Source organism: Esox lucius, chromosome 7, assembly GCF_011004845.1.
Source record: "Esox lucius isolate fEsoLuc1 chromosome 7, fEsoLuc1.pri, whole genome shotgun sequence".
Taxonomy (NCBI): domain Eukaryota; kingdom Metazoa; phylum Chordata; class Actinopteri; order Esociformes; family Esocidae; genus Esox; species Esox lucius.
In genome coordinates this window covers 20190240-20210729 of record NC_047575.1, presented here as the reverse complement: position 1 = coordinate 20210729, position 20490 = coordinate 20190240, and the positions used below count along the sequence as shown (strand labels likewise).

Genomic DNA, 20490 nt, shown 5'->3' with positions numbered 1-20490 from the left:
TGGAGCCAGAGTAGGAGATGGTAGGCCAGTAAATGTCCCTCGGGGATCACAAAAGCATTCCTCATCCAAGGCCAACGGACTGAAGGCCGGTACCTCTTTCATGAAGCCCTTGCCCAGGCGTACTATCTTGGCGAAAAGAATGGGGTCGTGGGAGAGGTGAGGGCCCAGGTAGCAGAGCATGCTAAACACGTCCCTACGCAGGTCCTCAAAGCTCTCCGCAGGCCTGGGGGCCCTCTTGTTCCTCAGGGGCCTCATGACACAGCCCTTGGCCCCTTTGGGGACCCCGGCTCTGCGAGGGAAACACAGGTTAGAGAGACAACAGCAGGATTCAAACGGGCCACTGGTAAGCTGGAACAGGGCAGGGTTTCTGTACTGTGGGCGTGTGTCTAAATGTAATGAAGTAGGACATCAGAGCCTACTCTGAAATACTTCGGACTGGTTAGCAGGCTCTGAGTGGTGTGTGCGTTCTTTGACATGCCATGGTGCTGTAAATTTAGGTGTGTGTGTGTGAGAAGACTAGGTGAATGGCAGGAGCGCCCAGCCACCTGCGGTACAGCGGCTCCACGGTCAGGTGCACCAGCTGGCACAGCGCCAGGGCGATGGCCTTGTGAGAGGTGGCATAGAAGGCGGGCATCTGGTCCATAATGCTCTGGGCGTGGTGCCAGTCTCCGATCCTCAGCAGCGCTTCCAACAGGCCCAGCTTCTGGTTGTCAGGAGGCTGAGGAGAGGGAGGTGCCACTCAGTACGTGTGGGAGAGGACCTGAGTTTTACGGACGCAGCAGTAGTTAGTCAGAGAGTAGCTCTTCCTAAGTCGTTAGTTTACGACTATCAGTTACGGCTGTGGGATCTCATCCAGGAAGAAGCAGGCCCATTAAAAGGGGTTATGGAGGATTTGGACACAAAGCCTAGTCAGTAAATCCCCTCATGTCATTTTCTCCAACAGCAGTGAAAGGAAACAACGAAGTGTTGAAATCCCTCATCCCATCTGACCCTGTTCTACTTCATTCATGTGACTGACAACCAAAAATCACCCAACACAGTCAGTAACAAGGAAGAGCAGTCAGAGTGAGGCAGTAAACATGGAAATATGTAGCTAGCTGGCTTCCCTGGTGGGTCCCCAACATTTATGAATGGTGGCACATCTTGGGGGGATATGGAATACTGCAGTGCACCTAAGTGTTCTATATTCATGTATATAGTAGACATGAACCCCATTCTCCTCCGATCCATATTTTATATCATCTATTTTTCATGAAAAACTTTCAGTTTATATTGAATAGTTTATTTGAACGCTTTCAGTTTTTATAATTCCTGATGATACAGTGGGGAGAACAAGTAATTGATACACTGCCGGTTTTGCAGGTTTTCCTACTTACAAAGCATGTAGAGGTCTGTCATTTTTATCATAGGTACACTTCAACTGTGAGAGACGGAATCTAAAACAAAAATCCAGAAATTCGCATTGTATGATTTTTTTTATAATTAATTTGCATTTTATTGCATGACAAATATTTGATCACCTACCAACCAGTAAGAATTCCGGCTCTCACAGACCTGTTAGTTTTTCTTTAAGAAGCCCTCCTGTTCTCCACTCATTACCTGTATTAACTGCACCTGTTTGAACTTGTTACCTGTATAAAAGACACCTGTCCACACACTCAATGAAACAGATTCCAACCTCTCCACAATGGCCAAGACCAGAGAGCTGTGTAAGGACATCAGGGATAAAATTGTAGACCTGCACAAGGCTGGGATGGGCTACAGGACAATAGGCAAGCAGCTTGGTGAGAAGGCAACAACTGTTGGCACAATCATTAGAAAATGGAAGTTCAAGATGACGATCAATCTCCCTCGGTCTGGGGCTCCATGCAAGATCTCACCTCCATGCAAGAAAACCATTAGTAACACACTACGCCGTCATGGATTTAAATCTTGCAGAGCACGCAAGGTCCCCCTGCTCAAGCCAGTGCATCTCCAGGCCCGTCCGAAGTTTGCCAACGACCATCTGGATGATCCAGAGGAGGAATGGGAGAAGGTCATATGGTCTGATGAGACAGAAATTTAACTTTTTGGTCTAAACTCCACTCGCCGTGTTTGGATGAAGAAGAAGGATGAGTACAACCCCCAAAACACCATCCCAACCGTGAAGCATGGAGGTGGAAACATCATTCTTTGGGGATGCTTTTCTGCAACGGGGACAGGACAATTGCACCATATTGAGGGGAGGATGGATGGGGCCATGTATCGCAAGATCTTGGCCAACAACCTCCTTCCCTCAGTAAGAGCATTGAAGATGGGTCGTGGCTGGGTCTTCCAGACCCTAAACACACAGCCATGGAAACTAAGGTGTGGCTCCGTAAGAAGCATCTCAAGGTACTGGACTGGCCTAGCCAGTATCCAGACCTGAACCCAATAGAAAATCTTTGGAGGGAGCTGAAAGTCTGTATTGCCCAGCGACAGCACGAAACCTGAAGAATCTTTGAGAAGGTATGTATGGAGGAGTGGGCCAAAATCCCTGCTGCAGTGTGTGCAAACCTGGTCAAGAACTACAGGAAACGTACAATCTCCGTAATTGCAAACAAAGGTTTCTGTACCAAATATTAAGTTCTGCTTTTCTGATGTATCAAATATTATGTCAAGCAAAAAAATGCAAATTAATTATTTAAAAATCATACAATGTGATTTCCTGGACTTTTGTTTTAGATTCCGTCACAGTTTAAGAGTACCTAGGATTACATTTTTTTAATCATAGGTACTCTTTAAAGCAGTCTGTAAAGTCTATCATAGACTTTACAGACTGCTTTGTAAGGGGGAAAACCTGCAAAATCAGCAGTGTATCAAATACTTGTTCTCCTCACTGTAATTAATGTGTACATCCCTTTAAGACACTCACAAATATTAATTAGAAGAACATTTTAGCTCTGGTAAAATCTATCATCTTAGTTCCCGTAGTTTTGAAAAAGTGAAATGTTGTCCCATTCTTGCTTGATATAGGATTGCAAGTGCTCAACAGTTCAGGGTCTCTTTTGTCGTATTTTTCGTTTCATAGCGTGCCAAGTGTTTTCAATGGGTGACAGGTCTGGACTGTAGGCTGGCCAGTTTAGCACACAGAATATTTTACTATGGAGCTATGCTGTTGTAGTACGTGCAGAATGTGGTTTGGCATCGTCGTGCTACAATATGCAAGACCTTCCCTGAAAAAGACGTTTGGATGGCAGCACATGTTGTTCCAAAACATGTATACATTTAGTTCAGCATTAATAGCGCCTTCACAGATGTGCAAGTCACACCATGACTTGCGCACTATGTGCACTAATGCACCCCCATACCATCAGGGATGCTGGCTATTGAACTGGGCGCTGATAATAAGCCAGATGGTCCCTCTCCCCTTTAGCCTGGAAGAAGCGGTGTCCATGATTCCCAAAAAAGAATTTCAAATACTGTTTCGTCAGACCACACGACAGTTTTCCTCTTTGCCTCAGTCCATCTTAAATGAGCTTGGGCCTAGAGAAGGCGACGGCGTTTCTGGATCTTGTTTATACACTGCTCAAAAACATTAAGGGAACACGTTTTTATCACAGTATAACACCAAGTCAATTGAACTTCAGGGATATCAATCTGTCCAGTTAGGAAGCATAAGCAATTAAGAATCAATGCTGCCTCTTTTGGTGCAAATGTGACAAGAGGTGCACTGGAGAGGCAACAGCAGGACAACCCCCAAAAGGGAATGGTTTGGCAGGAGGTGGCCATAGACAATTGCGCTCTCCTTATCCTTCCTCACCGATTCTTCTCTAGTTTAGCATTTTGCTAGTGTCCTCGTAACAACTGGTAGCATGAGGCAGTACCTGCAGCCCATTCAGGTTGCAAAGGTAGTCCAGCTCCTCCAGGACGGCACATCCATACGCTCGTCGTAAGAAGTCTTTGAGCAAGGAGAAGATACCAGGAGACGAGGCATTACACAACTGGGCAGGACCATAGAAAAGTATCAACCCAAAAGTAGGACCGGTACCTGTACCTTTGTGCGAGGAGGAACAGGAGGAGCGCTGCCAGAGTCCTACAAAATGACCTTTAGTGGGCTACTGGTGTGCATGTTTCAGACCAAACTGTCAGAAACAGACTCCATGAGGGTGGCATGAGGGCCTGATGTCCTCTAGTGGGATCTGTGCTCACACACTGGGTAGCTCAATTGGCATTCACCAGAGAACACCAGAAATGGCAGGTCCACCACTGGTACCCCGTTCTCTTCAGAGAGCAGGTTCACACAGAGCATGTGACAGACGTGAAAGAGTCTGGAGACACCGTGTTGAATGTTATGCTGCCTGCAACATCATCCAGCCTGACTGGTTTGGCAGTGGGTCAGTGATGGTCTGGAGGCATATTCTTGTAGGGTCGCACATACCTCCACGTGCTAGCCAACGGTACCCTGACTACTGTTAGGTACCGGGATGAAATCCTCAGACCCATCGTCAGACCTTACGCTGGTGCAGTGGGCCCTGGGTGCCTCCTGGTGCAGGACAATGCCCGGCCTCATGTGGCCAGAGTGTGTAGGCAGTTCCTGGATGACGAACGCATTGATGTCGTTGACTGGCCCTCACGTTCCCCTGACCTGAATCTAATTGAGAACCTCTAGGATTTATCGTTGCATCTGACACCGCCAAGTAGCGTCACAGACTGTCCAGTGCCGCCTGAAGATCACGCCGATCTAATATTGGTTTTCGACCTTGTCCATCGCATACAGAGATTTCTCCCAAATCTCAATCTTTTAATGATATTATGTAATGTAGATGAGATCCCCAAACTCAATTGTATGTTGAGAAATGTTATTCTTAAATTGTTGCACTATTTACCTGTGCAGTCTTTTACAGAGTGGTGAACCCTTCCCAATCTTTACTTCTGACTCAACCTTTCTGGGAAGCTCTTTTTATACCCCATAATTTTATTGACCTGTTGCCAATTAACCTAATTAGTTGAGAAGTTCCACCAGTTATTTATTTTTATCATTACACTGGTTTTCCAGTCTTTTGATGCCCCTGTTCCAGCTTTTTTGAAAAGTGTTGCTGGCATCAGATTCAAAGTGGCCCTGCATTTTCCAAGAAACAATAACATTTCTCAGTTTCAACATCTGATATGTTGTCTTTGTACTATGTTCTATTTTATAAAGGGTTTAAATGATTTGCTCATCATTTAATTCTGTTTTATTTACATTTCACACAGCGTCCCAACTTTTTTGGAAAAGGAATTGTAATTTGAGGGAGGAAATGCAACTACAGCGAAACTATTGTTAAAGAAATATACGCTCAATTTAGCATTAGCATGACACAGGCACCCAGAGGACTGAGATGCAATCTGACAATCTGGAGCTTGGCCTGGAGGCTGGTGATATTTTAGAAACATGGCCCACAAAAGCCTTCAGTGTTGCTCTTCGTTACTGTTGGTGTGCCGGGTGGGGATGGAGTGCAGAACGGGGCCGTGTGGAGAGTTTAACACCACATCTGTGGCCTGACGACTGCAGCTCCAGCAGCCCTCCTCCTCAGGCCCGTCAGTCACTCACTGGCTGAGATCCTTGGCAGTCACCTCTGACACAGACCGACAGGGACTGGCACCCTGTTAACACTCAACACCAACACCTTTTCTTCCAGCCACACATGGCAGGCTGCTAAACACAGGAACTCGTCACGGCAAACAAGCAAGGACATGACGAGTCGGCTGCACTGTGGAACCCAGATGTGCAGACATATTTAAAATGGAAAACCTATATAAAGAGTATTGGAGTGATGGCCACAAGATTACCTTGTCGTTCTTCTCCTCCTCTTTCTCCTTCTCCCTCTCCTTGTCTTCAGTCTTCTCAGAGGGCACTACCACCATGGTGAGCTTGCGGGCGATCTGCTTGGCCTCTGTGATCTCTCTCTTGTGCTCCTCTACAATGCTGGCATCCAGTGGCATCAGCTGGGAGGACAGAGAGCACAGAGGAATTCTTCAGCTTACCAGACGAGGCATTTCTATTGTCCTACTGGATCACCTGCTGCAGGCACATACTGAGGGACAGCTGATGTTCGTCTTATGACGTCAAAATGTGATATGACATATTTCACTACATTTTAGAGTGGAGGTGAACCAGGGTTCCTTACGTGGACATAGAGGTCTTCCAGCTCTATCAGATTGTGGTGGAGGAGGGCTGCAGCAATGTGGTACAGTGACGTGGGGGTCTCCTCACTGGGCTCCTGGGGAGGGTTGGAAAACTCAGTATACAGTGAGGAAAAGGCTCAGGTACAAGTCTAGAGATATGCCCTGGGCAATTTTTTGATCCCCATCTTGGAAAAACATTTTACATTTCAGTGACTGGAAGCATTTCCATTCACATCAGGTCTGCCAGCACCATTTCCCCATCACTCCCACAGGTAAAGGAAAATCAAGGGAGAAACTGAACCTGGGCAAGATTTATGTTCTTGTCAATAAGACCTTGAAATATTTTCATTGAAATTGTTTCTCTCTCTCTACTTCTGGTAGACAGGTAGATCCACAAACCGCCCCGTGTCTGGTTTATGTGGGAGCAGTTCAGACAGTCATGGTCACAATGGGAGGTCTGCATTCTCACCTGGTTAAACTTGAACTTGAAGCCCAGGATGTGACAGAGAGTTAGGGGTTCACACATGTAGGACTTTATGAGTGGTAGGAAGAACTCGTCTTGGTCAGATCGACACTCGTACACCTCCAAGATGATGTCCAGAACGCGATTCGGGTCCAAGTTGAAGCATCCTGAAAATTGGAGAGGATACAAGTTTACAGATGACATTGGAAAAACTTAGATACAACATGCAAATGCTTTATGTAAGCTCAATTTGAAAGGCAGATACTGTTTAATGGTGAAAACTTGAAATATCCATTACTTGCTGTTCAAAAACAGAATTAATATCTGTCACAAGACAAGCAGTGAGCCTAAAGGTTGTACAAGGGCCAGCTGTGGCAAATGTCATTAAAAAATAATTTAAGGTTCCAGGGATTCCTGAAGCTTATGAGGATCAACGTCTGTCCATGTGCTTATTCTATACTTCACATGTTCTCTGCACATTTGTTAATGCTCTACAGTCTCTGCACAATGTGTTATTACTCAACTTTACAGTCTCTGTCCATGTGTTAATGCTCTACTTTGAACATCAGAGCTGAATTAATGTCTGCCAGATCTAGAATTGGGAACCGTATCACAATGATCTTCCTGATATTGATAATTATTTTTAGCATATGCAATTTTAAATGAAATAATTTAGCTAATATGGGGGATTGAGAATGGAACAAAAAAGGGTCTTGCAAATAAATGTTAAGCGTATAAGCGTATAAGAATGGCATCATGTAATTCTGAATTCACTCATAAACAGAATTTTCCCCAAAAAGTTGCTCTGCAGACCCATCAAAATGAAAACGCATAGGGATTTTTATACCTATAAGGGATTTGATGCTCTCCAGGACAAGGTGGCTGGTGATGCTGCCTGATAGGTCTTGGCCCAGCTCAGTGATCAGCTTAGCATAGCCCTCATTCTCTTCCCTCAGCAAATTGAACTTCTGCTGCTTGTAACTGGAAGGGACAGAGAGAAAAACATTAGGTAAAGCCTCACTCTGCACCATTAATGTGTTCAGAAAGAATTCAGACCACTACAGTTTCCCACATAGTGTTGTGTGACATCAATCTACACACAATACCCTCTAATGACGACACGAGAACATTTTTAAATACTTGTGCTAATTTATTGAAAATGAAATAACTCAAGTACAAGAGTACAGGGCCCTCTGTAAGTATTGGTACAGTAGTTGAAATTTGCTCTTTTTGCTGTGCTCCCAAAGCATATGAAAATATTATTTGTATAGTATGGATTGCCACCTTTTATTTCTGTCCATTAAAGTACTTTTGTTTTGCCAACTAGGAATAACAGCACTTTCAGGCATTAATCAGGCCATAGTGGAATCTGTGCTTTCAACTAAATACTTGACTGAGGGAACATACATTATATGTTGGGAATACCTATACAATCCAATCCATACAACCCGAATTGCAATGTATTAGAGCAAGCTTTAGAGTGGAACAGCCCAAAATAATAAAATATTATCATTACAAATAATAAAGATCAAAAGGAACTTCTATACCACTTTTCAAGGACCCAAAGTCGCTTTAGGCCATTTCCATTAGAAGGCCACGGCTGAATGAATCTTGATATAATTTAGACTTCTTAAAATAATTTTCATCAAAACAAGACATCCATTCAATTAAGCTATGTTTTTTGTTTTAGCTCTCAAGTCAAACGACTCAAAGAAATAATCCCCATTATTCCAGTAGTAAATACTCTTATTCAGAGCGGCTTAGAGTGAATACATTAGCATTTGTACATTTTTGGGCCCACAAAGCAATCAAATCCAGAACCTCTGTGTTGCAAGCTCTGTTCTTTATTACCAAAGCAACTGTTTATGTTGTAGAACATTGATAAGTAGCCTAGGTTATATCTAATTCCTGTATCACATGAACACAGACCTGGTTTTATTTTATATAGTACTCATAACAGGTGAGATGTGCTTGGTATCCATAACCTTTTGGTGCAGGTTGCCTAAAGATTCCTTTTACATCAGTCTGACTGGAATCAGAAATCTTTGAAAAATGTATCCTAATAAACAAACATTTATGTGCACCTATGAACTAGTTTTGATCATAAAAATGGTCCATGTGATTAATGGCTTATCTTACAAAATGTTGACTGGTTTCATCAAAATACAATAATGTTAAAGACCATTTCCAACTAATTACATTTAAACTTGGAGAAATAATTTTTCAGTTTACAATATTTTCTAATCTCTTAAGAGGAGGGAGGTTAATAACAGTTCACATAGTAACATGAAAATGCGCTTAATTGCATTACCAAATCAGTACCGCACTTACTGTTATCATCTATATCTATCCTTTTTGCTAATATACAGCTCCGGAAAAAATTAAGAGACCACTGCACCTTTTTCTTTCCTTTCCAAAAAAGCTGTAACGGAAAGTTTTGAGTGAGGAACAGAAGCGTTCAATTGGCCTCAAGTGGTCTCTTAATTTTAACCCTTATGTTCCTCGGTCAAAACCTTCCTTTTCAACTATTTTGGAAAGGAAAGAAAAAGGTGCAGTGATCTCTTAATTTTTTCAAGAGCTGTAAATTAGGGATGTGAATTGGACGTTTTATTCAAATATTATTTGAACTCAAAATACATGTATTTAAAAGCTGTTATTAACCTCAGCACTACTTACATCATTCTCATATAATGTTTGTTCAAGGGTTCTTTTCTGAGAAAAGAACAAGCATGGAAATGGAAGACAGAAAGAGAAGCAGTGGTATCCACGCCAAACTCAGCAACAGAACCAGAACTAATTCAAGGAACTGCCACAGATCCCCAGAACTCTGTCCCCATGGAGTGCCAGAGGCCAACTATCTAAATGTCCAGAATTAAGCTGTATATGCTCAAACGTCCATAGGTTCCTTGTCTTTTAATTTAAATGCATGCTACAAATAAGACACGCAGAGGCTAATAAAGGCTTTCCAATATTGTTCTTGCTCTCATATGGCCTAAAATGTCAATTAATACCAAAACAACATTCCAAACGTTACCTATTAGTATAGATTTGAAAGAGCATAAGAGAATAGATGGGCAGCGAGCATCAATGACATCGTAGAGCGTATAATTACAGTGAGGGATTAAAGTATTTGATCCCCTGCTGATTTTGTATGTTTGCCCACTGACAAAGAAATTATCAGTTAATAATTTTAATGGTAGGTTTATTTCAACAGTGAGACAGAATAAAACAACAAAAAAACATGTCAAATATGTTATAAATTGATTTGCATTTTAATGAGGGAAATAAGTATTCGACCCTTCTGCAAAACATGACTTAGTACTTGGTGGTAAAACCTGTGTTGGCAATCATAGAGATCAGACATTTCTTGTAGTTGGCCACCAGGTTTGCAATCATCTCAGGAGGGATTTTGTCCCACTCCTCTTTGCAGATCTTCTCCAAGTCATTAAGGTTTTGAGGACAATGTTTGGCAACTGGTACCTTCAGCTCACGCCAAAAATGTTCTGTGGGTTTAAGGTCTGGAGACTGGCTAGGCCACACCAGGACCTTAATGTGCTTCTTCTTGAGCCACTCCTTTGTTGCCTTGGCCATGTGTTTTGGGTCATTGTCATGCTGGAATACCCATCCACGACCAATTTTCAATGCCGTGGCTGAGGGAAGGAGGTTCTCACCAAAGATTTGACGGTACATGGTCCCAACAATCGTCCCTTTGATGCGGTGTCCTGTCCCCTTAGCAGAAAAACAGTCCCAAAGCATAATGTTTCCACCTTCATGTTTGACAGTGGGGATGGTGTTTTTGGGGACATAGGCAGCATTCCTCCTCTGCCAAAAATGGCGAGTTGAGATGATGCCAAAGAGCTCGATTTTGGTCAAATCTGACCACAAAACGTACACCCAGTTCTCCTCGGAATCATTCAGATGTTCATTGGCAAACTTCAGACGGGCCTGTACATGTGCTTTCTTGAGCAGGGGGATTTCAGTCCTTCACGGCATAGTGTGTTACCAATTGTTTTCTTGGTGACTATGGTCCCAGCTGCTTTGAGATCATTGAATAGATTCTCCCGTGTAGTTCTGGGCTGATTCCTCACCGTTCTCATGATCATTGCAACTCCAAGAGGTGAGATCTTGCATGGAGCCCCAGACCGAGAGAGATTGACAGTTCTTTAGTGTTTCTTCCATTTGCAAATAATCGCAACCTCTGTTGTCACCTTCTCACCAAGCTGCTTGGCGATGGTCTTGTAGCCCATTCCAGCCTTGTGTAGGTCTACAATCTTGTCCCTGACATCCTTGGACAGCTCTTTGATCTTGGCCATGGCAGAGAGTCTAGAATCGGATTGATTGTTTCAGTGGACAGGAGTCTTTTATACAGGTAACAGGCTGAGATTAGGAGCACTCCTAATCTCAGCTCGGCTCGTTACCTGTATAAAAGACACCTTTCCACTGAAGCAATCAATCAACCAGATTCCAACCTCTGCAGGGGATAACATACTTTCCCCCCTCACTGTACAAACCCAATCTATACCTCTGTGCAACTCTGGTAAAATGACATTACACACTGACAGAAGATAGTAACATTTAGTGTTGAGAGACTCACCAACAATGTCAATATTGTGTTTGGGGTGAATACTGCAATAGCCTAAAATGCAGATTTTATACCTGTGTTAAAACTTAAGATTTTTATGTAGCAAACCATGACATTTTCTTTATGAATGGCTCAGATTTATAGCTTTCTTCAGGTGGCCAAGTAAAGTCAACATGAAATGTTGGTCAGTACCTGACTTGCTTACATTATCAGAACACAGCTAAACAGCTAGCTGACTAACAAATAATGCACTGTCTGAAAGATAATTGTAGCCTAGTTATTCATCAAGACATATTTAAATTACAAATAGCAGAACTGTCACTTTCCATGAACAGATTGCATAGCAAATTCCAAGCAGGATGTCTCTGTATTGTTAGCTATGTAAACAAAGACCACGTGACAATCTTCAGAAGTTAGTTCGCAATAATGACACGACTGACTCTTCCCTTCGATGTGATTCCACCATCACTCCATTCAGTCACTAACCATAACTAATTTCACTATAATATTTTTGCTATTTTTCTCTCAGGACAGTTTCAGCTACAGCTAGGCATAGCCTAGTAATGTACACACAATGTAATATTAGCAAATAACAGCCAACAACTTGTTGTCTTTTAATGTTTTGTGAGTTATTTACCAAGCAACATCACTTTTATTAGATATAAAACAAGATCTCACACGTTTTGGGTGACTAAATCCGCCCTCGGCAATGTAGAACGCTATTAGTTTGGGCAAGTATATGTGCCTGTGGCACAGAATGAGTTAGATAAGATAGTTAGGTAAGTTAGCCAACTGTTACAATGTTTGCTAAATTTCTGCACTTCCCAAATGCCTTCAGATTCCACAGCCTAACTTTACATAACCAAAACCTTATCACATTACATTTTTAAATGTATTCCATTTTCCAATGAATTTTATGTATAGGCCGTAACACGCCTTTTCTAAATTAGGCTGGTAACTCAATTTACCATTGTCATTCTGATTTGTTTTTGTAACATTAAGTCAAAGCTTAATGGTGTAACTATGGAATTGCCTCTAGCTGTTGCAGAAAGGAAACAAACAAAAACACAAGATATAAGTAGATTAATGCAAAAAAAAAATATACAGCCACCACTTAGTGAGAGAATGAGTGCAAGAGTTTTGTCCCTGCTCTACTTACAATAGTTTGGTCTTGATTTTGACTATTTTCTGGTTGAACTGATGGGCTTGCTTTATGAGTCCAAGGGACTCCAGGGTCTCTGGGTCCAGCCTCTCCTTCAGGATGGCATCTGGCACAAAGAACTGAAAGAGGGAACAAGGACACACAGTGTTATATAAAGACTGATAAACACATTATAAATTATGAATTAAAGCAAATGTAAAGCTGCAGAAGTAAAAACAAAGCATTCTTTAGCCCCAGATTTGATAAAAGGCTAAGGGATATGGCAGGATAAATGCAGTCCCTCTGATATTCATAAACGCAGGACCGTCTGTCCATGACATCTAAATGAATAGTTTGAAAATTGTTTTCAGGCTATATGGTGTTTGTTTATAAAGAGATTAAGAAAGCTGATATTTTGGGTTTTGACTGATGGGATGTTCATCTGGGTGACTCCAAAATCACACTGGACAAAACCATTCACCTTAAAGAAAAGGGGTGCAAAATGCAATATAGCAATTATTGCACAACTGACCAAAGATTCAGATACATACTTTTAATACAGAATAGCTCAAATGAATGTGAAAATCAAAAAGTTGCTGACTTTTTGTTCTGTAAAAAAGTTGTAAAAACATGTTTGCTAATCAGCAATACTAGTCAGGGGAAATCTTGACAAGCTCATGAAGCATTTACCAGATATATTCGTCAATAACCAATGGGTGATTTGTAAGTCAAGAACATTTATGCAGTGTAAACTAAAGATGGAAACTTACATACTTATTGTTTTGCCTTTAACGGTAAGGCAGTATAACAGACTGATCAATAATGCCACCTAGTGAATGTTTGACATTATTTCATGAAGGTATTTTTGCTCTTTCATACCAAAACATGAACACGGACTTACCAAACAGGCGCCTACTAGCTGGGTGTAATGGTCACGTTTGTTTTTCTCCTCCAAAGAACTGGTTTCTATGTCTGTCAAATAATACGTAAAACATAACACTATAATTCAGCCCCACATTTCTTTGCAAATAAAAATATGCCTGAAACGTATGCCAAGTCATCCTCACCTAGTATACAGAAAACATCAGCTAAAATGGATGCCATGTCATCCCGCAGTTCCTGCAAATAAAGAAAATAATCAATTAATCAATTAATAATAGATTAATGGATTCCCTAAATAGTTGGTACTTGCAGCCATACTCCCCACCCATTTGTATACAAACTTTGTTTGTGCCAGAAAAACTGGTACCGACCGAAATACAAAATACATAGCAACCACCCATGCACATCATTAGTTGCATCTGCCAGTGCATATATAAAGAGAATAGACATCTGTAGAAGCATCTAAAACTGTTTCTGCCATGAGAATGGCAAGTTATCATGATTTAATCGATTTTCAACACTGTTTAATCGTTGGAGCTTGTGATGGGTCATAGCATTTCAGAGGTAGAGTAGAAGTTTTTCACGTACAACCATTTCAAGGGTGTACCGTGAATACAATAATTCTGGCAAAACATCTAACTTACGACAGCAGTTTGCCATAAAAAGACTGTGGAAGAACGTGACCAGCGTCGGCTGGCAGGAATCGTTTCACGTGATAGGCGTGCAACACTGCTTTAAGTAACATCTGCATTCAATGCTGGGCCTTCAACAAACATCAGCGTGAGGACTGTGCAACGTTCCCTCCGGGATATGGGCTTTAGCAGCTGGCGCCCAACTCGAGTACCCTGATGAATTCTCGACACACAGCTACGCGCCTCGCCTGGGCTCGGGAACACCACCACCACTGGACACTTGATTTGAAACGACTAGCCTGGTCTGACGAGTCGTGTTTCCAACTGTTTCCGGCAGATGGACGGATCCGTGTATGAAGAAAACCCCAAGAAGCCATGGATCCCCCATGTCTACAGGGCATTGGACAGGCTGGTGGGGGCTCTATAATGGCATGGATCGTGTCTACAGGGCATTGTACAGGCTGGCGGTGGCTCTGTAATGGTATGGGGTTGGCATTCAATGGGACCCCTAGTACATCTACAAACGTATCTGACAGGTGAATGCTGTGTGCCTCCTTTCTGACGAGTTACACCCATTCATGTCCTGCGTTCATTCTGATGGGTTTGGCCTCTTCCAACAGGACAATGTACCGCCACACAAGTCTAGACACACCAAATTATGGTTAGAGGAACACTCTTCTGAGTTTGGGGCCTTGCCATTCTCACCTAAGTCACCAGATCTCAATGTTATCAAACACATCTGGGATGCCAAGTAACGCACTGTGGAATACAGAAATCCTAAACCTCGGAATACAACAGAATTGTGGACCGCTCTGCAGGAAGTATGGTGTTGCCTACAGAATACTTTCGCAAGCTTGTGGAGTCCATGCCCTGTCTTATTTCTGCAGTTCTGCGCTCCCATGGGAGGCCTTACAAGTATTAGACTGGTGTACCAGTTTTTCGGGCACTTCAGTGTATAAGCTGTTTACCACTAGGAATACCATTACATAGAGTAATATATTAAGTATATGTAACTACATTTACTTAATAAATATACAAATCTAAATTTGAGGTGTTCAGACCACAAAGAACAACATTCTTCTGACACAGACCAAATTAAAATATGCTGGAAGAGTGTTGATGCCATCTGTCAAGCATGATGGAGGAAATGTGATGGTCTGAGGGTGCTTTGGTGATGGTGAAGTGGGAGATTTGTACTTGGTAAACTCATTGAAAACAAACTCATTTCATGTATGTTTGACACCTACATTTATTTTGCATTGTCAATATTGGATAATGTATAAATGACACCTAACTTTTGAATGGTAGTGTATATCAAGCAGAACATTATTAGCTTACTGTGTATTGCATGGAAACAGGACAACATCAATCTAATCTGTAGGTTACTCACACATTGCCTGTCCATCTGCCCAATTGCGAATTTAATCAAATTTGGTCCAAACATCAAAGTTTATATTAGTCCTGAAAAAGTTTAATCATCCCTAAACCTTCACCAATGTGATATCAGTTGTTGGTAGTGTGACTGGGAGTTGGTCCACATGATTCAGGCTAGCAGCTAACCCGGTTGGTGAAGCCAGCTCATAATCCCAGCGGTTGTTTCACTCCCAGATGGCAGCTGATAGGAACTGGCAACTTGCTGGCTTACCAAAATGCTCTGTTGTTTTGCAAATAAAAGTAATAATTTTTTGCATTTTGAACAGGCTAGGCTACTAGCTAGAGCGGACTTGAAGAACACTGCTGCCAAACATTGTGCCAGTGTGACAACCAATCACTTACAACAAATCCAAATATCAGTAAGCAGTCAATCACTTAATTTTATTTTAAAAGTAATAACATTTTCAGGGCCCCTAATCAGATGAAATAGACAAAGTAATTGTAGCTTAGTATCAATTGGACATTGGCTTTTTGGTATAAAATGTATGTCTATTTTTTTTTTTTTTGGATAGAGTGGCCTGGGCCCCCCGAAGCCCTAGTAAGTCTGTGCATTGAAATGCTTAAGGAATTCCATACACACCATCATGTCACTGAGGACACTAGCAGCAAGGTCCAGCTTGAAGTTCCCCTGTATGACATGCCAGCAGAGTTCGTACAAAGCAGACTGTATATCTAGAGAACAGAGGCAAGATACAAACAGGCAGAGAATTACTCCCAATACAATGTACCAGAATTACACCTACACACAAACCAACAGCAGAAGAGTTGTTGAGGCGTAATCTCATTATCATGCTATATCAACATTAAACAGCATTACTCAATATAAACATTTAACAGAATTTTTAAAACAAATCACATGTACATGCATGTGTACACAAGCACACAGAGGGGTACTTTCAGGTTGGCGCTTACCTTTTATTGTGCTGTCATTGTCGTTTTTTTCTGCAAGATTCTTACAAAGCTGTACACTGTGAAAAAGGGTAAACATTATTAGCAAGCTACCTTATTTTATTAAGTGTAAAAAGTAAAGTATAGTTAGTAATGGGGTTAGTAAATGGAGAGTTGAAGTGGATTACATGTAAAGGGGATTGGGTAATCCAATTAAGAATATGTACGGTTATCAATCAGGATTACATTTCAAAAAATATATTTATTACATTAAAGTAACATTATTAAAAACAGCCGATTACATTTCAGATTAGTTAATTTAAAATGAAGAGGAACACTTTATTTTAAAACTTTTTGCAATGTTTTTTCTATAGCTCCTTTTGATCAGCTGTGCACATTCATTTAACATAAGCAGAGATTAACTCTGATATCCAGATAGAGCCCATATTTTGGCTGAGACAAATTTATATTTTGTCCGATAACTCTCAATGCAACGGTCACACTCTTGAACAAAATGAATGACCAGTGAAAGCAGCACCAATCTCACAAAGCTAGTGCCAGCAAAAAGTGCATGATATTACCCAATGTACCAGATGTGTTTGCTGCTGTATTTTTGTAATGGAAGGGAGAAAAATGGGTAATTAAAACAATTGTCATGAAACTAGCTATCCCTATTATTACCACGGACAGCGTCAGAAACAAAATGTGCACAATGTAGCCTACAGTGAAGATAGTTGAATGATTTATTCTGTTTTTTTTTTAATCGCAACAATCTCCTTAGAGTGTTTCTTGCAAGTTTAGACTTTTTGTTCAAATGCCTGGTAGTTTGAACTGCAACAGCTAGCGAATACATCAAGTTAATACAGTATGAGGAAGACTGATTTGTGTCAATAATAATAATGTGAGGTCTATTTTTTACCTTAAGAACTACCACAAAGGGTAATCAAAGCATCAGAATGTTGGAAAACCCATTCACTTACATGTGTTTTTAGTAAAACTAACATGCTATTTTGGGGGATTTATTTGCTATAACACAATTAATATCCAACTGTGAAATAAAGAATCTCTCTTTTGTATAAATACTTAGCTAAATAACAGCTCATATAGCCAGCAGGTCGGCATCACAGGTGAAGCATGCTGAATAACTGTCCTGTCAGTTAGTGCAAATAGTGATAAGTGCCAGGAGAAAAAAAACCATTGGCTGAATAATAAGGCATTACATTTATTTTGCATTGTCAATATTGGATACTATTTGTAGTACAAAGCAGTCAATCCCATGCCTTTCACTGAAGTAGTGCATAAGACACTCGCTCTCATTCGGTTTCACCACCTTGGCTTCATAACTTAAAATGTACATGCACACTAAAACCCAAGCAGGAAGGGAACATTAGAACCTGTCTTCTTCCATAGCTGGCTCAAGCTAGCGAGTGGCAACACACAGGACTATACAGAGCAAGTGATGTTGGTTCCAAAATCATGGTAAAGCCATTGTTTATTCTGCAAAAATGGTTGCTTGAACTCAGGCTTCACGATTTTGGCATGATCGAGCATGGGAACATTGCGTTATTTTGAGACATAACACTGCATTCTTAATTTGTTATGTTTTTAATTGAGAAATTGGGGGGGAAACATTTTGGCTGGTGAAATAATTCCTATCTACCTGCTAGGGTGGCTGAATAACCAAAATGTTTGTTTATATCTAGCTACAAAATAAGGAACATTGCTGGGGGCAACAGTTTCTTACTGTAATAAACAAGGACAGGGAAAAATAAATGCCCCGGAACCCGGTTGGGACAACTGCTGCCCCCGTTACCCCATGAAGACAAAGCAAAAACCTTTCTAGAAGCTGCACTCAGACGCATCTGGTGTACTTAAAACATCCTTGATATGATCAAGGAGCCAACGGCCACTCTAAAAGAGCTTGATTATTTCTCTGCAGAGGTGGGAGAACTAAATATGTATCTAATGAGACCAATATCAAGTGCCACGTTTGACAAAAACCCAATACCACTCGTCGCCTAGCAGGAGTGAAGCACGGTGGTGGGAGCATCATGTTATGGAAACTGGGAAACTTGTCAGGAATGAGGGAAGGATGAAGAGCAAAATACAAAGAGGTTGTTGAAGAAAACCTGATAAAGCACAAAGTCCTCGGACTGGGGTAAAGATTCATCTTTTAGCATGACAACGACCCAAAGCACCCAGCCAAGTCAACGCTGAAGTGGTTTCCAGAAAAATCTGTCAATGCCCTTGAGTGGACCAATCAAATCCCAGACTTGAAGCTGATTGAACATCTGTGCAGAGACCTGAAGATGGAAGTTTACTGACACCTCCCATCCAATATGACAGTGCAAGAAAGGATCTACTAGTAAGAATAAGAGAAACTGCCCAAATCTAGGTATGAAAACCTGGTGGAGACATACCCAGGAAGACTTAAAGTTGTAATAATTGCCAAAGGCACTTTCTTCTACAAATTACTAAATACATATTTTATGTTAAAAAAATGTACACCAACTTCAAAAATATATATTTTTGCTTTGTCATTATGGGGATTTGGGTGTGTAGGCTGATGTAATCAATCATAAATGTAGTCTAGAACAAAACGGAGAGAACGTAAAGGGCTCTAAATACGTTCTTAAGCCACCGTGTAATGCTGTAAAACTAGACAGTTATTCTTTGTTCGAGTTTATAAGGACAATGTTCAGCTACGGCATTGCTGGTATTTATAATTGTAATACATTTTTATGTTTTATGGACAGAAATATTTTTTATATGTTTAAGTAGCCACTTTTCCAATATGGAGGGACTAAAAGTTAAAATCAAATTTGGGATGGATCTTGAAACAGGCAAAACAGTAATGTAATCCTTTAAAGGTATTTTGGTCAAAAGCTGAGGGCCTGGAGAATCGTAAAGTAATGCATGCAATATGTTTAAGATATGCATTGTTTAATTATTTCTATTGTTTACAAACGTTATAAATTACGGTAAATATTCTTCAAGAATAAATTGGTAGGGCTATATCGACGAACTACACACCTTGTCCAAAACTGTAATGTCCAGTTAACAACTACATTGGCTAGAAAGCATTATAACTACATTTTGATCCATGCCAACTGTTGTTGCCAATTACTAATCACCTGTAATCGTATCAACAATATCAACTAACTAATGTTGTTGTCGACAACGTTTGAATTTAGTAACATCCGCTAACCACACTGTAGTTCAAGCTACCAAACCGAGAGTAAAATCCTTGCTTAGCTAGCTAAATGGCCTTCTATAAGAATTAACAAGATGGTATAAAATCTAGCTAGACAAGTGATAACGTTAGCTGTCGGTAAACCATGCATTACGTAAAACATACATTAATTATGTAAAAAGACAGCTAACTAACCTGGCGAGTTTGATACAGTACAGGTGTTGTGCTATTTTAGACAAAGTGGCTAACTAGCTAGCTAATGTTTTCGTGTAACCAATCAGGTGAGGGTACCATAACCACCAGCTTTCTAGGTACAGTAACGTTAGCTATTACTCTCTGTGTGTTACTTAGCTAGCTACTACTAGCCATTTTATGTGTACGCAAAACTCATGTTGTGCAATTTAGCTAGCGTAAAATCATTGTTCACTAGCTAGTTAGTATATCGTTCCTAAATTAACTGGGTAACTACTAACCAGTAGGTGTTAGAATACTACCAGAGAAAAAGACATCACATTAACTCAATAATAATAATAATCAATAACTACTGTAGCTAGCTAACTACCTAGCCTACTGGCTTTTCGTGTTAGTAGTAGTTGCATTTGAGTACTAGCGGACTCGAATAAAGTTAGCATACAAAAAGCCCGGGCCAGCAGTATTGTAGAAATTATTAACGGTAACAGTCGATATGAAATCTGATGAGTTTTGTACCCACATATTTGCCCAAACTACATTATTAAACCCTAGCCAACTTTATGTTTCTATTGTGAACGGCCCCTTGCTATTTAAAGTAGTATTTCTTATGTTCTTTCTAGCTAGTTAGCATGCTAGGTTGGCTAATTCACATTGCGAGATTGACTAGCTAAGTATTGTACAGAGGAATCGGTTGCATTACTCCACAAGCCTAATAGAAAACGAAACAACAAGACAATAGTCTTCACAATTTAACAATATAATACAACTTACAACTCATGTTTTCCTGATTTTTCCCAGTTTTTGATCCAATCAGCAGGGAGAATAAGTGTCGCCATCTTCCCCACAATACCACACATAGCCCGGATGTCAGGCTGAACGCACAGGGTCAAAGAATGCAAACACTAATGCATCGTGGGACGCCGAGTAAATGTCAGGTACTCCAGTTTAACCATACGC

At 40.9% G+C, this 20490-nt stretch overlaps 1 protein-coding gene across 3 annotated transcripts in view; it reads right to left on the bottom strand.

Moving 5' to 3' along the window:
- The window catches only part of thoc2 (THO complex 2), a 48005-nt gene extending 27552 nt beyond the window's left edge, over nucleotides 1-20453 (bottom strand). For 2 of the 3 annotated variants that reach the window (XR_003781922.2, XR_003781923.2), the window contains exons 1-12: nucleotides 20305-20453; nucleotides 16173-16228; nucleotides 15841-15932; nucleotides 13380-13431; nucleotides 13214-13284; nucleotides 12331-12452; nucleotides 7437-7570; nucleotides 6596-6756; nucleotides 6129-6221; nucleotides 5791-5946; nucleotides 546-718; nucleotides 94-289 (exon numbers count right to left, since the gene is read on the bottom strand). Coding sequence is in view for 1 of the 3 variants with exons in the window: in XM_010897102.4 (XP_010895404.1) it covers nucleotides 94-289; nucleotides 546-718; nucleotides 5791-5946; nucleotides 6129-6221; nucleotides 6596-6756; nucleotides 7437-7570; nucleotides 12331-12452; nucleotides 13214-13284; nucleotides 13380-13431; nucleotides 15841-15932; nucleotides 16173-16228; nucleotides 20305-20390 (1392 nt within the window). In the remaining 2 variants the exon portion in view is untranslated. The remainder of the gene's footprint in view (nucleotides 1-93; nucleotides 290-545; nucleotides 719-5790; nucleotides 5947-6128; nucleotides 6222-6595; nucleotides 6757-7436; nucleotides 7571-12330; nucleotides 12453-13213; nucleotides 13285-13379; nucleotides 13432-15840; nucleotides 15933-16172; nucleotides 16229-20304) is intronic. The other variant, XM_010897102.4, reaches the window with a different exon arrangement.
- Between the last annotated feature and the right edge of the window lie 37 nt (nucleotides 20454-20490).